General features: G+C 31.2%; 1 protein-coding gene across 1 annotated transcript in view; it reads left to right on the top strand.

Annotated features, from left to right (window-relative positions):
* Positions 1-18,263, top strand: part of LOC129228201 (uncharacterized) — a 37,977-nt gene that overhangs the window by 13,475 nt on the left and 6,239 nt on the right. The window contains exons 3-6 of the mRNA XM_054862868.1: positions 1,072-1,170; positions 3,620-3,763; positions 13,066-13,189; positions 15,517-15,590. Coding sequence (XP_054718843.1) covers positions 1,072-1,170; positions 3,620-3,763; positions 13,066-13,189; positions 15,517-15,590 — 441 coding nt within the window. The remainder of the gene's footprint in view (positions 1-1,071; positions 1,171-3,619; positions 3,764-13,065; positions 13,190-15,516; positions 15,591-18,263) is intronic.

The following is an 18,263-nucleotide window of genomic DNA, read 5'->3' as shown; positions in this document are numbered from 1 at the left end:
AAATAATAGTGTTCATATTTTTGCCAGAAAAGGAGCGCGGGGGGGGGGGGGGGGGGGATCTAAATTTAAATTTCAAAACAGCACAATTATTTCGAAGCAGTAATCTTAGATATAACTCTTTCTTTCTACAAAGAGGGTCTAATTTTTTTTGTTTGTTGGCAGTGGATGGAACCAGGACTATTGTTACTTTTTAATAATTTTATTACTTTTGTTTAAGTTGTAATTACAGTAGACCCTTGTTTTACGTTGAGATTATGTTCCAGAAAAGTGTCATGTAAATCAAAATTGCCCAAACTAAGAATTAAGTGTTAATACAGGGTTTAGGTTCTATAGATACAAAAGTTCTTCATTCTAATGATATACATACCTAAATATCAGGGTTTGTGATTTTTTTGTTTTTTTAAAAACAATAAAAAAGTTGGATTTTTTAAATTTAAATCAGATTTTTTTTAAATGTTCAAAAATTTGTAAATATTAATTACTTTACATTTTAAACATAATGTATCTCATACAATAGATGAATCCATTCAACTTACTTTTAAAATTAAGATAAGTTCTCTAACTATTCAGTAATATTTTAAGATTTATAAATACATTATAAAGCTTGGATAAGATGTGATTTTGTTTTAAGCTTTGCTTAAGGATAAGGTGTCCATTATCATGTATGTTTTTAGTGTAAAATAACATGTTGAACAATTACTTTTCTGAACTATATTAGTCATGATGTATAAGAAAAACTCCAAATTTTTATTTTGTTCTAAATTAATTTTGGAGTAAAAGCAATAGATTGAAAATCTGTTCCACACACAGAAAGAGGGATCTATGTAGTTTTGCCTGTTGAAGTTAAGATAGTAAAATGCACTGTAGTTAAATTTAGAGCAATACATTCTAAAAATGCAAAATTAATTTATGAAAGTAAAATCAACTGATTTTAATTAATGATTTTATTAAATTACTTAATTCAAATCAATTGATTTAAATCAATGATTTAAAAAAAATCACTTGACTTAAATCATGATTTTAATCACAATTTAAATCAAGCTAATTTAAATCAATGAATTTATTCTGCAGTTCAGAGAACTAGTTCCGGCATACCAGATCCAGTTTTCCACAGATGCCTTGCTAGAAGATTTTGTGAAAAATCTGGATAAATATTTCGATCTGTTTGAGGTAAAACATATTTTAAGTTCTATTCTTGTTTTTCTTTTTTTTAATTTGCCTTTGGAGTTATTATTTTGCTGCCATTTTCTTTTAATATTTAGCATTAATAGACATAAAATGATTGTTGTTGATGTTAATGGTGCCACTTGGGACACTCAAGCCCCTTTTGCTGTAAAGAGTAAAGATTTGTAGCAGAAGGAAGCGGGTCCTGAGAAAGTTAAACTGAGTGAAGTGTCTGACTTGGCCTTGATAGCTGGCAGGACCACCTCCAAAAATTATGCATGAGTCTGAAGTGGAGAATTACAATCCAGTGCCCCCCATCCCCCGTACCTATCTGCATATATCTTAACTGGTTGGGTGGGCCCTGAAAGGAGCTCTGTTTTAATTCAAACCAGGAGCCAAGCAACCTCAGAGGTATGGATTTGGAATGAGAACTTGAAGGACTTTGACATATTTAACGTGCCCCAGTCACCAATAGCGAACAAGGAAGATCTTTGACCGACTGGCATCGAGTCTGGGACTCGCCAATTGTGAATCCAATGCCTTACCAATCAGGCCACCAAGGCCTGAAATGGAGACAGAAAGCTGTATCTAAATTGTAGACTTGAAAAACCCTGTGCCCATAGTGCAGAGTTCTACAAAACACAATTACAAAAATGACGAGGAGCTTTTCCCTACAAAGTTTGTTTGAAGAAATTCGCCTCACAGTTCGGAATTGCCTTGAATTTCCCCGTAGGCGCTAATGTTAAGTTTTTTTGAACTGTTCAAAATTGAACAAAAAACAGTTCAAATCAAAAAGTGAAATATGGGAATGAGGTGTCCTCGCCGAGATCTTTCGAACAAAAAAAAGTGTCTTCAAATCGGACTATCCATTCAAAAGTTATAAGGGGGGACAGACAGACAGACCTACAGAGATTTTTTCCCATCTCAATACCCTACTTTCCAATTTTTAATTTTTCGATATTTATTTAATTATTTTATTTATTTTGACTTTTTTTTTGTTTTCCGCGATATTTTTAAGATGCATTAAGCCTTCTTTCATGCTTTTTTCTTCTTTTTCTGACTTTTGCTGGGAAAGTAGGCTAAAAAGGAAAATTGTAAAATTAATTATCCAAAGGAAAACAAATTACCACAATGGAAGCCAAAGTGCTGATGAATATGGAATTGCTTTAAAAGGTTAGAATAACAGGGTGGTGGCAGATCAGGGAAAAGTCGGGGAATTTTATTAATCAGGGAATTTCAATATATATATATATATATATATATATATATATATATATATATATATATATATATATATATATATATATACATATATATATAAAATTAAGCAAACAGAATTTCAAATAGTAAACATATTATATATAATTAATGATGATAAAAAGGAAAATTGCAAACAGCTATTAAATAGGAAAAGATAAAGTATAAATCCAGAGCTCATCAGCCGTGGAGGATTCATTAATTATGGTCAAAAGACCCAAAAATTTAACTATGAACTAAAAGAGAATGTTTAAGCTCCAGTACATGCAATATAGAGTATTATTGGGCAAAAGCACCACTTGCTAAACTAAAAAACAATAAACTAGAGCTCAAACCTAAAACTAAAAGCAGGGGGTTTCGCCTCGACTAATTAGGAAAACAAGTTACGATAATTAGCCATCCACGGGACAGTACCTGCCTATAACAAAATTATCTTACCTTGAAATCCATATAAAAAGAGCCAATTCCATTGTTCAACCTGATAAAAATCCTTTCCAGTTGTCAACGTAAAAATAAAATAAAAATAAAATCATATCCAGAAGATCAATCCAGAGACATACCAGTCGCCTGTTTCCCACGTGTAAAATTCATCCATCCCGGTGATTCATAAAAAATGGTTTGTCACGGTTGTATCATACATTTACACAGTTAAACAGTTTCAAAAGAAGCGAAATACTCATCGAAGGCTATACTTAAGCAAATGTTTTCAACCAGATTTTTAGGGAAGTTATTATTAAAAAGTATGTTTTTGAGTACTGAAATTTCTTGATTAAATGCAGAAATGGTATACCATCCTGCAATACCAATAATTTAATATACTATTTATATACAGAATATGGAGAGTTTTCCAAAAAAAAAACAAACTTTTTTCCAGTGTCTGCACCATATTTTGTCTTGTGTGTCAAAATTACTAAAGTTACTTTGTAGCTATTAAACTGGCAGATGCCCATCCCCTCGAGTGATGGAGCATCCCTCAAGAAAGAGAAAAAGACCCCTTAAAACACCCCTCTAGAAATTTCAATGATGTAGTCTGATCCATTAACCCCATGTGTGGGCATCCTTGTAAAAGTACATTGCTTGTTCTTGCTTTTAATCAAGATTAGAATGGTTGTTGAAAGTCACAGTTTAAATAATTATTCTCTGATTGTGTGTTTTTTCTCATGTCATACAGTTATTTTTACACATCTTTTTCTTTCAGATTTACTTAAATAAAAATGTGCTTTCAATTCCAAAGGATGTTCTTCTATCAGTAGATGAAATACAAATGCAAGTTAATTGTTCAAAACAGGCTGAAGAAAATTTAGATACTGAAATTAAAAAGCTTAGGAGAAAGATTATAGAAGTATGGGATTAAATCTCTTTCATAGCTTTTTGTTTTTGATTTCCTTTATTGCACAGACAGAAGCCAATAGTCATGCAACATGCTGTAAGATATTTTATCTTTAAAATGTAATTAATTTGTATTTAAAGATGCTATTAATTTTAAATACAAATTATTTGGCTGATTGGTGAAGTTGCCTTCTATGAAATGACATGACATTCTTATTCTCATTTTTCACGTGTACGTATGTGGTCAAGATAGTCCCCCCCCCCCCCCATCAAACATTTTTACTGAATGCAAAAGCATGGTGGGAGCCATTTACTATTACATTAAGAATTATTTTGGAAACAGACTACCATCAAATTGAAGACTGATTTTTCAGTTTGAAGTACATTATGCATGTCTTAAATCAATTGACAGTTTCCTGATATGCTCAATCATGCTAGACTAGTATAAAGAACATATCTTGCTATAGATGAAAAATGGTTGCAAAGTGATTAAAACAGTAAAGGGAGTGTCAAGGAGAATTTTGAATAAAATAAAGTGCTCATAAAGAAAAGGACATAAATTTTCGTCAACACAATTGCAGAGACAAAAATAAAAAAGAGAGCTTTCCAAACTTTCAAAGTATGTGTAAAACTTACTGGTACATGTGATCAATGTAAACAAATTTTATATTTTTTTTTAGCATCTTTCAATTGGTATAATATTTTTATCTATAGTAAAAATATAGTGCAGTGAAACTTTGGTAACTTGACATGCAGATAACTTAACTACCCTGGTAACTCGACATTTATTTTTCTTATGGTTGGCTCAAAGCTGATTTCAATGGGCGAAAGCCTCTCTAACTTGACACACATTTGCAGAAACCCCTATAAATTGACATCCAATTGCTAGTGTAGTCCAATTTTTGTTACCAACATAGTTTCATATTGACCTCTTCTCAGAATTTTATGCTGCAGATTCTTGGTCAGTCAGTCCTTTTCTGGAAAGCTCTTTTAGAGAATTCCATCCATTATCCAGGGGAGTCAGCCACTGCACTCTGTGCTATAAGTGCAATACTAAAAGGGTAGGATAAATGTACCCATGGATGTCTGTAGAGAAAGAAGGCACCATGACATGATTTGCGCATGCTGCTCACATATTGTGAGCAGGATTCTTTATCTTAAACAGACTTGACAGACAAGAAGCTTTTTCACAAATTTCAAAAATTATTGATTTATTCCTCACGAGGTATTCAAATAAGATTAGTGATATGAACTTTTCAAAAAAAAAAAGGAAAATGAAAAGAATTTATTTATATATTATATTATATTTGAATACTCCCACGAGGTATTCAAATAAAATTAGTAATTTTATTATGTACTTTTCAAAAAAAGAAAACGAAAAGAAATTTTTTTTATTGGAATTAGTTTTCATAATGTGATTGTTAAAATTAGTAAGTAGGTGATACAGAAACTCTTCAAAAATTAAAATAATAGAACCTCTGTAAGTTGATATCCGCTTAAGTCGTCATGTTTTCATGTTCCCTTGGGGTGTCGAGTTGTCGAGGTTCCACTGTTATTAATTATAGTAATGTAAGTCAATATCCATTTACCTGAAGTCTTTTCTAAAATAGGGGAGAGTTGTACCTTGGAACACTTTTCATATTTCAATTTTTAACATCTATTATTTGAGTCAAATTTAAAATCTAAAAGTCACATCGAAATACCACAACATTTTCTCTGCAATATTATATTTTTTAAAAATCAGACAGTTTGAAAATAAAATATTGCCAGCCATTTTAAGCAATAGTTCCAAACTGTCCCAAGGTATCACATCCTATTGTACCTTGAGCAAGATCCTGTTCTACTTCACACTTCATACTCCAGGGTCCCCTGTACCTACCACTATTTGTGGTTTAACCAGTTGAATGGAATCCTGAAGATAGCTCTGATTTTTTGGTCCAGACCAGAAGTCAAGCAACCCCTGGTCCAGCCCCCCCCCCCAGAGGTATTGTTTTACTTGGAGGACTTAGTGACTACGAGCAAATTTAATGTTCCCTCATCCTGTTGTACCATGGGACACTCTTGATAATTCAGGAAAAAAAAACCAATTTTGCACCAAAAAACAAAAAAAAAACTTTTTTTTAATTTTAATGAATTAAATTATGAACGATGAATCACAAATAATAAATTTATGAATTATTATCTAACATTAAATGTGTTTGAAAGACTACATCAGATTAGAACATTTTTCCATGTTCCTAACCTATCTTAATTATTAAGAACCATGCATATGTTGCACCTTGGGACTTGTCCTAAGGTACAATATGTTTGGCTGTCCCGAGGTACTATCACCACATGGTTTATGAAAAATCAAAATGGTGGTCAATCTAGATGCCCTTTTATTATTTTCTCATAATCAAAGTATTTAAAGTACTTCTCTTTTATGACAAAATAAAATTCAATTCATCAGTTTTACAAGTACAAAGACAGAAAGTGAAATAAAAATGAAGAAAATATTTACTTTAGAGTCATGAAATTTTCTTTCTAGCACAAAATTATCAACTTAACTCTTTTGCTGCTGATTGTGACTATGGCACCATTTAGTGGTGAAGGTTACCATTAGAGATTACAAAACTGCCGTGGGTAGGTTATTGGCAGTATCTGCAGAAATGCGTTTTCGAGATATTTGGGGAAACAGGTTTTGGATTCAATACTAACAAAAAGAAATGTTTGAATTAGACGTTTTTTCGCTCTTTTGTTTTTCAGTGGAAACCAAAAAAAAAAAGCTTACACAATAAAGCTAACTTACAATACTTAACAAAAATGCAAAAAAAAAAAAGAAAAGAAAGAAAAATTAGCAGTTACTGCTCTGTACCTGCCCACAGCAGAAACGACATGGCTGCTAAAAATAGATTCTTAGAAATCAGATGTATCTCAAAGTACAACGCTCTCCCCTAAGCCAGAAAAATGGAGGAATTTCATTCTTGAACTTGAGTAGCGACTCTGCATTCAGTGTCACCTCCACAAATTATTTCTGGATTCATGCTTGTCTGCAAATCAATTTTCTCCTTCTTATTAGAGGATATATTCTATTCCTCTTCAATTATTATGAAAAAAAAAAAGGTTTTTGCTTTTTTCTCAGCAATAACTCTCTTACAAGTCATATGCTATGAAATATTTGCCTTTGGCAAAAGATATTTTTCTTGGAAACTACATTTTCAGCTTCTCAAAGGTAACTTAACATTTTTCTTCCAATCAGCAAAATTTGTTTTGTGATTAGACTTGGAATAAGTGTTGGCTGTTAAAGTGGAAATAAAAATTAAAAAATAATGTAATTAAAGTCAATTTTACCAAGGTATAACTGATTTCAATTACGAGTGTTAAGGAAAAGAACCTTAAAATCTCTCTCATAATCTTTAAAAATATTTTAAGTGTAGATTGAAATACAGAGACACTAATTTCACTGGCATACAAGGTATTTAGAAAGAGTTACCAAATGTCAATCTCTTAAACACATCCTAAAATTTACGACACTAATGATGTAACTTTCCAACGGCAACACTGATGGAACAAACATACTTCATCCAATAGTCTCCAACTACAAGTGCTAACATGTAAAGTCCCACTCAGCAAGAGTAATGATTACCAGACCAACCCCATACTTACCACTACATGTGGTTTAACTGATTGGATGGGGCCCTAAAAAAAGATGTATATTCTAATCCACATCAGAAGCAGATCAACCCTTAATCCAGAACCCCCCAAGGAATGAGAACTTGGAGGACTTTGTGACCATAAAAACATATTTAACGTGCCCCAGTCACTATTAGGGAACAAGAAGGATCATTGAACCCGGAAGCCTCCACTTTCAAGATGCTTTTGGGCATGTCCATGAAACTAAGGACATCCCAGTAAAAAAAAAAACTTCATTGTATCAGTAATTTTTTTCTTTCATATGAGGTAAAAAAGACTATTTTTACAAAACTATTCGTAAAAAGTTATAAACACATTTTTTTTGTAAGTTTATAGGCAAGTTTTGACAACACTACTCAGTGCACATGTGTCGTTGTATTAGCAGTTCAAAAAGTTAATCGTTTTTTTTCACTTAGGAAATTAATTGTTATGTCTACAATCTTAGTTTTTTATTGAAATTTATTTTACATAGGAAGAGATTATACCAACCAAGAAACTTTAAACTGTTATAATTGTCTTGTAATAATTGTTTTTAAACTAGGCCTCATACTAATGTAACATCAGTCACAAAATTATATAAAAGTTTGCATAGCTTAAACAAAAACAAAGTTTATAAAAAGTCCTATTCTCTTCATTTATAATGAATGATACAGTAGTCTTGAAAGTCTCAAAAGTCTGAGGTCCCGCTTAATCCAAGGTGCTTTGTTGGTATTTTTAATGTATACTTTTTAGGGACAAAAAATGCTTTAATCTGAAAATTGAATTATTTTGCTATGTAGAAATTATGTAACAATATACAAAAAGAAATTGAAAGGTTTATATCAATAACACTTGCCAAATGACATGAAATATTCTTTGACTGTTAGAGAGGGATTAAGAAATGCCTTTGAGAAAGTAGGAAGTAGTTTGATACAAAAGAATGACTTGAAATTAAAACATTGCTTTGCCTCAAAGGACGAACGAAAAGCTCTGTGGAATATCCGATTGCAATTTAAAAGGGAGGTGCAAAATTTGATGCTGTATGAAGAGTATATACTAAATTTTATCCTTCTATGACTAATGTTTCTGTATTATGTGAGATACATACGTACTAGGGTGGAACGAAAAAAACAAAGTTTTTATTTTCGAATCGTAATAGTGCGGAAAAGTTGCGATTGGTGAAGACTTACAAAACAAAACAAAGATTTTTAAAATTGGGTATTATCTTCCAATCCCGCAACGAGCCTGAATATTTGAAAAAATGGAAAATTTCGTGTTTTCTTAGTGATTTTTCAAAAATTTTGTTTTATATTTCTTTTTAAGGCTCTAAGACAGAAAAGTTACGATTGGTGAAACCTTCGGAAATTAAAAAAAAAATTTGAAATCGACTAATACTTTTTGATCCAGAACCAAGCCTAAAAAATCGAAAAAGTTGAGAATTTCAGGATTTTTCCGAATTTTTAACATTTTTTGATCAATGTACTTTTTTAGGCTACAGAACGGAGAAGTTACGTTTAGTAAAGACTTCAAAGCGAAAAAAAAAATATCTTTTTGAAATAAAACAATATCTTCCAATCGCGCAACGAACCTACATGTTTGAAAAAATGTAAACTTTAAGCCCTTTTTCAGCTTTTTTTTTCTTTTAGTTTAACGATCCTCATAAGTTCGGTCTGAAATACTAATGGAAGAACGTTTGTTTATAAAACAAATGTGATATTTTAGTACTAGAGCCTGCCTGTAAATTGTCCACATGGCCCTTTAATCCCGCGATACTCATATTTGTTTATGCCGCTTAGTACAGTATATGCATCTAATACGCCCCATTAGCGAAATAAAGAACCGCAAAAATTTCACAGACGATGCCGTTCATGTTTACAGAACAACTCAAACCTGTCGATACTTACCTGACAATCTAAAACAAGTAATTTACCCTGTCGTTGAAAGAAACTCTTTCTTTGCGCATCCCGAAAACTTATTAATGGCAATGGTGTTTGATGAAAGGGGGCACATAAGAGAACTTTAAAAACGTCTTAAAAGCCAGAGAATCTGTTTCTAAAGGCAAAAGCATTAGAAACTTTGTCATTCCATCTCTAAATTTCGAAGCAGAAGGTTACACAGAGATTATTAATTGGAACACGACAAAGCTATCTTCACCTTTTTTTCGAAAAGTTCCTAACAAAGACATTGAAAATCTTATTGCAACAGGCACTATACCCGACTGGGATATGAAACTATTCCCCTGCCATACGCAAGCTGTCGAAAGATGTGTGAAGCTAGTGACGGAGGCTTCACTCAAAGTGTGTGGATTTAAATCAAGAGATGGCTACTTAAGAGCAACATTGAAATCCAGATCAATTATGCCCGAATTTTCCAAAAAATCTGATTATAAATTAGCTTCAACAACTAACACTTAAAACAATAAGACTTGTATACTAGATTGTAAATTTGGTAAATTATTATTTGAAAATGTTTCATTGTTGTAAAGAATGGTAGTTTTGCATAGTCAAGAAATAAATTGTTTCTGTGTAATATAGGGTTTTTAAAAAGGCTTTTCCCTGTGACACTGGGGGAAAAAAAAAACAAGAACAATTTTATTTTTAATCACGAAGAAAAGATGAAATTCTCCCTTTTTTTACTTTTCATGCTTGTTCCTGGATCAGAAGGTATTATTTGATTTCAATATGTTTTTTTAATTAATGAAGGCTTCACTAATCATAACTTTTCCGTCTTAGAGTATTAAAAAGAAACGTTTGAGAAAATTTTTTTAAAAATCTCTAAGAACACATGAAATTTTCCATTTTTTCAAATTTTTAGGCTCGTTGCGGGATTGGAAGATATTATCCGATTTTAAAAATTTTTGTTTTGTTTTGTAAGTCTTCACCAATCGCAACTTTTTTGCACTATTACAATTCGAAAATAAAAACTTTGTTTTTTTTCGTTCCACCCTAATACGTACGCTCGCTCATAGATACGAATGTCACAACAAAACTCATCAAAACTTATTCGAGTAAGATCAAAAGGCAGTTTTTGGTTACCTGCAAGTTTGCACACAAGTACGTGACATCAAGAGAAAAAAAAACTGATCAAAACTCATTAAGGGTTAATTAAAACTTAAATTTATGTTGATATTTGAATGATAAATTTTTAGAGAAGACAATGTTTCTTTTTCGTAATATAAGGAAGTATACAGCGCATGTCCTTATGTAGTCCATAGAATTTTTTGGATAATCCGAGGTGGAGTGAGCCCCAGTAACCTCGGATTTTCGAGATTCTACTGTATCTTTAATATTAATCCCTTAAATATTTAGAAATAGTTCAATTTAATTATTTAAAACTTATTTAAAATATGAAACATCACTCACATTTTTCTTTTCATTAATAAACCTCTAACAAATTGCACAAAAAGCATTGACTGCTGCAAAAAGGCAAAAATGGAGGCGAGATAAATTAAGAAATAAAGGAAAACATGAAAATTACAGAAAGTAAAACAATGTAGAAGCCAAAAAGAGAGAATGATAAAAAAATAAATAAAATAATTTTTAAAAACCTAGCACAATACCAAAGTTAGTTCAGAATAAAATTAAAAAGAGAAATTAGATGAAGAAGTAGAACAAGAGTAGAACAAATTTAAAAGATTGAAGTCCCAGGTTCAAATTAGCAGATGCATTATCCCTCTTTAAAGTAATCAAATCTTGGTAAAATCTGTTTGTCATTCAAAGTGCTCTTTATCATAGCTTCACAAAAGAAAACTGCAGCTGTAAAAAAAATTCTAGCATGAAATTTGACTAACAGGTACTCCTATTTCTTCATGTATTACTTTTGAATAAAAGTGCTACATCATCAATACAGAAAAATTTCTAAATGTCACAGCTTCATGCAAATTTCAGAGCTATCCCCATCCGACTTGCAGTCATGTTATACAGAGTTATATTTGAATAATACTTTTTTTTTAAATTCAGAAGCTGTAGCAGATGTTTAGGCAGTAACTTTTTTTAAAGTAAAGGAGGGAACCACTTCCAACAGAACATGTTCCAAAATTGTTGACTGCAACTGGGGTTCTTGAAGAATGACAAAATAATTGTATTATGAGAAGTTCAATTCATTGAAATTGAAAACTAGGAGTACTTAGTAACTGTTAAGATTCAACAGTAAAACATTTTAAATAGCCTGTCAATATAGATGAAATTTATTATTCACATGAGAAAGGAATAAAATATTAAGCGCACTAGATGTGTAGTAAATTCAAGAGGACATTTTATCTTATGAAATACATCAAATATATAACTTTTAAAACTTTATAAATGTACCTTTCTTGTAATTTAAATACAATTTTAAACAAAACATATGCTAATTTTATTTTCAAAGAGAGAGAATTTATAATTGCAGCAATTTATTGTAAATATAACATCAGTCACAAAATCTTTGTATCATCAGTCACGGATGTTAAATAATTTTTATATTTTCAGTTTTCAAGTTTTTTTTCAATAAAACAAAGTGTTTTCATGAAGTCTAAAATCTTTTTTTTTTTAAGGAAGGAAAATCTTTATATTTTACGTTAATAGTTTGAAGAGAATTTCAAATTATATACAAGTCACTTTTCTCAATGTCTCTTCTGCGTAACATCAGTCACATTTTTTTATTCCCCTTAATTTCATACAAAAAAAAAAAAAAAAACCTCAAGTCTGAAAACAAGTGTGGGGGCATTGATGTGTACCATATCATGGTATTTTAGATCAGTTTCAAAAGAAACAAAATTTAATTTTAAGGCAGTTCTTAATTTATAAGTTAAAAATCGAGTCAAATTGTAACGTCAGTCACCATGGACACACCCTTTTCTGATCAGGCTACAATGTCCTCCTTTTAAAATTACACTGGAAATCCATTTGCAAGTGTGACATGTGTTTTTTAAATAAACGTTTTGTTCCTGCTTTTATGTTTTTACTACTAAATAATATTGTATTCTGCATCTTTATACTGGATGTCCACAAAAGAACGACAGAGCTTTGACAAATCATTGTATTCATCATTTGTATCATTTAGGTTAGTTCAGTCAATTGTGAAGAAATAAGTAGCTCATCAAGTTTTATGCACACCAGTTTCATTTGTTTTTTCAACACCAGGTGGAGTGGAAGCATTAGGTACTCGATTAGGCAACAAGTGTATTGGAATGTCAGGGCCTTTTTCTTTACCTCTAAGAAGCCCTTATTTGACTCCATGAGACTTTTTTTTTTTTTAAATTTTGGGTGCACTCATGTCAAGAATAATGTTTACAATGAGAAAATTGAGGATATAATCATCTCAGGCAAAGGCCACTTGTGTGACAAACAATGATCATTTGTGTTGCAAACAACATCCCAGGCATGCTGGCCAAGTCGTAGGAAGGAGTTAATAACTATTTGTGTGTGTGTGTGTGTGTGTGCTACTCCACAAACTGATCACACACTGAAATCTACTAAATATTTAAAATTTTGAAATTGGCCTCTAAGTGCATATATATATATAATATTAACCTATTTATATGATTGTATTAAAAAAGTTTGCTTCAAAAACCTGTACTTTTTTGAAAACCCTATACTTTGCAATGTTTTATTTCTGATATTGTTTTTTAGTGCTTGTTAAATAATTTCTTTACAAGTCTCTTAAAAAGTACTTTCTTTATTACAGGAAAAAAAGAAAAAAGCCGTATTTGAGGCTAAAATTAAAGAGCAACATCTTGTTAAAGACTACTTATATGACATTAATGCATCTATTCAATCTATACTAAATTCTCTTCTACCTGATGATAACCGTAAGAAATTTCTTATTGCTGATTTTTTTTAAATTAAATATTCTTGTTCTTAAAATTCTTTTATTTTCTTATGTAAAGAATGTTATTTTTGATTTGTTTTTACATTTTTCAATTTTTTTGAATCATTTTGTTTAGGAAAAAAAAATATATATATATATTTTTTTTACCAGCATCATTTGTGATCTTTCCACGTTGACATGGCTGTTAGAATGATGGTTGTTAGTTAGCTGAATTTACATGTACTTATCAAATTGTTTTCTGAAGATTTCAGAAAAGTATTTAAATGCTTAGACTAAAAGTAATTCAAAAATTAACATACGTCAACTTAGCAGAATTTTGCCAATCTGTTGTGTTCCTCAAAAGCTATTAAAACTGGCAAAAAGTGCAGTCGAAATTACATTAAAAAAAAAACATAAGAACTAAATCCATTATTCTTCCTGAATATATAAAAAAGTTTCCACCCATTTTTGCTCAAATAACTATGATAACAAAACAGACGATAATTTTATTAAGATAGATAACTCTTTTTTTTATTTCTTATTTTCATGGAAATATAACGTCTGCTACGAGTCAGAAATTCCACTTTATAAAATTTTAATTCTGTGAACAGAAATCACAAATGATACTTAAAAAATGAAGATAAGCCTCGTTTTAGAACATGAAATCAGCTTGAAATGAAGAATTAGGGTTTTAGTTAATCCTCAAACTTTCGGGTGAAACTCATATTGTGCAATTTTTTAGGGGTTTTAAAATGCTGTGAAAATCAAAACAAATGTCTTTTTTCCGATGAGATACTCGCAAATTAACGATTTTCTATGAAATTGGAATAAAATCTTGAAATACTTTATTTTTTGAAAGAAAGGTAGCCTATGTTTTACTCTGCATTCCTGACAATGTGTATACAAAATCTGTTGAGTAGTTAAGGCGTGAAAGAATTATAAACAAGCAAATATACAAAGTGACTTTTACATTTATAAAGTAAGGATGTTATAGCATACTACACAGGGTTCGTACGGGTCATGGAAATCCTGGAAAGTCATGGAAAAAAATAACAGAATTTCAGACCTGGAAAAGTCATGGAAAATTGAAATTTTAATTGAAAGTCATGGAAATTTATTTCAAGTCATGGAAAAATTTCCTGGACAAAGAGAAAGGAACAGTAGCTAAAGGAGCATTAGAAATGAGTGATTTAACAGTATAGCACATAAAAGCTATTAAAAGTGGAAAATTGAAAGATCCAAAAATCAAATCTGAATTTTGAAATCTCATTGCATCCACTTCTGTCGCAGCTGCTTGACATTTTTTGCGATGTGATTTTACTGCCTGGACATCACTTAGTTTGAACTTTCTGTTATTTTCAACACTTCTTATGTTTCATATTCTGTAGTAGCAAAATTTCACGTTCTTAGTTTTGCCACGCCCACTCAAAAAAAAAGCAATTCAATTGCATGCGATTTCGATTCCATCACTCGTAAGGACTTTATTATTAAATTGATCAGAGTTTATCTTAATTTGTTGAATGTTTTAGAAAATAAAGACCTTAAGTCAGGCGATAGAATACAGAAAACGAGGAATTCTAATGCTCTAAAGCAATAGTGCCCAACATACAACACGCAAAACTAATCCATGCGACCCACTGCTACGTTCAATGCCAAGAATCAAACATGTTCTGGAATTTCTGAATCTATTTATTTATATGCATTTAAATATATGCAAATTTGTAAACAAAACAAGTATACTTTTGAATCACAAGATTAATTCATTACTGAATGGTTTTTTCATGAAAGAGCTGGTTTAGAAACATAAAGAACTAAACTATGTGGCTTTACTTCAAAGAACCAAAATACTGTATAGTTACGTGGATGATTAAAGGCACTATTGACACTAAAAGGTAACTTTTGAAGCAAATTTATTGAAAGTAAGTGATGACTCATTCAACCTTTGTCCCATTCAATATCATTCTGCCTGTTTTTAAAAAAAAATCAGACATTTAAGTATCATCATATTCGCTTAACTGCATTTTTACTTTACTTAAATTTATATGATGAAGACAAATAAGAATAGTTTAGTTTTTTAAGTGTGCACTTATATTTTCCGTTGCGATTAAGTGCTTCAATGAGGCTGTGGCATTCATATAGACGTTTTGCTATTGCTCATTTCCATATATTATCAAGTTTGAGATTAAATAGTGCTATTCTCTTCGTATAAGGAGGTCATGAAAATTTTCATTGAAGTCATGAAAAAGTCTTGGAAAAGTCATGGAATTTTTTCTTTCAAATAGAGTATGAACCCTGACTACAATTAAAGTAATTTGTTGTTTTGTTCAGTTTCAGAAGTGATGAGAAATAACAAAAGGAGGTGTGCTGAACTTCTGAAGAAACATAAGAAAATCAAGATTGAGGTAATTTTTTAATTTTATTGGACATAACTTTCGAGTTTTGAAATAATATTGCAATAGACCTTTTTTTGTCTAAAATCAGTACTGTTGAATCCCTTTATAGCTAAAATCCTGTTATTACCTTAGATCCTAAATTATAATGTCACTAATTGTGGTTTAGTGAAATTTAGCTGCAATAAACTAGCCCCTCCTGTCTCTTCGACTTTGTTTGACCAGATCTTAAATTGAAGTTGGCCGCAGCTTTTTTTTATGTGTTTTTTAGTGAAATCTCTTAAAGTCATCCTTAAAAGTTACCCTTAAGTTTTGAAGATACTTCATTAACATATGGTAAGGTAATTTGCCAGTTGCTACTCATTTCGCACCATTACTCTTCAGGGTCCCCCTCACCTACCATTACATGTAGTTTCAGTTTGAGAAAGCTTTTTTTTTTTTTTTTTTTTAAATCCAGGCCTGGAGGCAAACAGCCCTTGATACAGCATCCCCACAGATATTGATTTGGAGTAGAAACCTAGAGAACTTTGTGATCTCCACAGACTTAATGTGCATCAGTCACCATCAGTGTACACGGAGGATTTTCGACTGGCTAACATCAAACTCACAACCCTCCCATTAAGTGCTTTACGAATCAGACCACTGTTCGTTTAACGCCAGGGGTATGCAGTGGCACAAACAGAAAATAGTTTGTTTTTTTTTTCTTTTGAGGGAGTGGACTTAAATTTTTTTTTACCACATACACTTAGTATCGATCAGGCCCGACGAGAGGCCATGTCAGCCGAGTCGGAAACTAGGGGCCTGGGCCCCTAGTTTTGCTGACACTCACGAAAAAAAAAAGAATGACACTGATGCAAAAAAAAAAGGAAGGAAGAAAAGGGGGAGGAAACTGAATAAGAGAAAACGTAAAGATTAAGTAAAATTTACTCTTTTGGTATTTGCTGTTGTGGCACTTATAATAGAGTTAATTGTTTTCTAGTAATCAGTTTTGACATCCCCTTCTTTTTTCTCTTTTCTTTTCTCCCTCTCCTTTTTTCTTCTTTTCCCCCTATTCTTTTCTTTTCTTTTCGCTGCAGGGACTCACCTTAGTAAATGTGGTTTGAAAGTAATGTATATTATATTTGCATTTAGAGATGGAAAGAATACCATATTTTGCTGAACACCGAGTAATCGGTTAAATTTTCAACTTTTTTTTACCTTTTTTAAATAAATTAGCAACAATATTTATTTTTTTTTTCAAGCAAATTTAAAATAGAAAAGTTCATTTAATTTATTTTTCATAAAATGTAAATGCACTTTTATTTACCAACCAAAATTTATCCACATTAAAAGTATCATTATTAATTTGAAATAAATAAGAATGAATCATTTCAAAAGCAAAAACAAATTAATATAATATAAATAGTTTGTTTTTGTTGTTTGAAATTCTACATAAATTGATAACACTCTGCAGCAAAAAAATACCTTCAAAAGGCTTCTGACATAATTCTTGCTGATTCCTATGTAAAATGACCCACTGAATTCAAATATGACCTGTTTCCCCCCTACATGTCCTACTTTTTGGAAATGCAGCCCTCCTCCCCGCATTTTATTCAGTTTTCCACAGTTTCATAGACATTATTTTCATTTGGAGGGGAAGGAAGCATTATATTAGAAATTAACACTCTTTTGAGGTGCTATAGAGGTGCAAAGTTCAAAAGCATGAACATTTGGAGCATATCGGGAGACTCATGGGATATTCCCCCATGAAATATTTAAAAAACCACCAAAACTATTTTTTTTTAGGAGTTTGTTTTACAATGTTTTCGCTTGTTTTCCCGTACAAAAAAAAACCGGAGTATTAGGACTCACTACTGTGAACTCCATGTCCAAAAAAAATTTCATTGTAAAAAAAAAAATTATAAAAAAAAAATGGAAGCATCGTATTTTGCACAATCAGAGTCACATCAAAGATCTTCAGTGGAGAACTTTCTGGTAGTATTCAACTTGCATTCCCAGATCTAATTACGATTAGAATTGAACTTAGGTATGCTTATAATATAGCATTAATGTATACAGTTGACTCTCTTTATCTGAACACTTCTTAATGTAAACACCCTGTTATTCTGAACACAATTTGATGGTCCCGACAAAACTCTATAGACTTAACATTGACTGACCTCTCTATACTCTGAACACCCTATAATATGAACACCCCTGCATTATGAACGCTATTTTTAACCCCGTTCAATTATTACATATCTATACTGAACATGTTCACAATTAATTCTCAAGAATCCCTATAAATCAAATTTGATAGCATACATTCACGACTCCATCACAGTCATTGAAAGGCATTAAACAGAAAATGGAGAGAGGAAGAAGAAAAGTTATTTTCCTGGATATTACTGCATCACATAAAATCATTCAACTGAGCAATATAAGCCTGACATTTCTGCCACTGTATTTCAAGAATTTAACCATTTTATCAAATAGTATTTAAAACCTTTAATGTATGATTACCTTCAAGCAAAATGCGGCTCAGAGTAGGTAGAACCAAGAAATTTTTTCACTTGGATGATAACATGTATTTTACATGAAAATGCACAGTGCAAAAACAGATTAAAAATAACTCTTTTTTCGGTTACTCTACAGATAGCTGTATTGTAATATTTTATTGTTGAATGCTATGAAAAACTTTAATGA

The sequence above is a fragment of the Uloborus diversus genome, chromosome 8 (genome assembly GCF_026930045.1).
Source record: "Uloborus diversus isolate 005 chromosome 8, Udiv.v.3.1, whole genome shotgun sequence".
In the NCBI taxonomy this organism is placed as follows: Eukaryota; Metazoa; Arthropoda; class Arachnida; order Araneae; family Uloboridae; genus Uloborus; species Uloborus diversus.
Note: the sequence above shows the minus strand (reverse complement) of the source record. Positions and strands in the feature narration are given on the sequence as shown.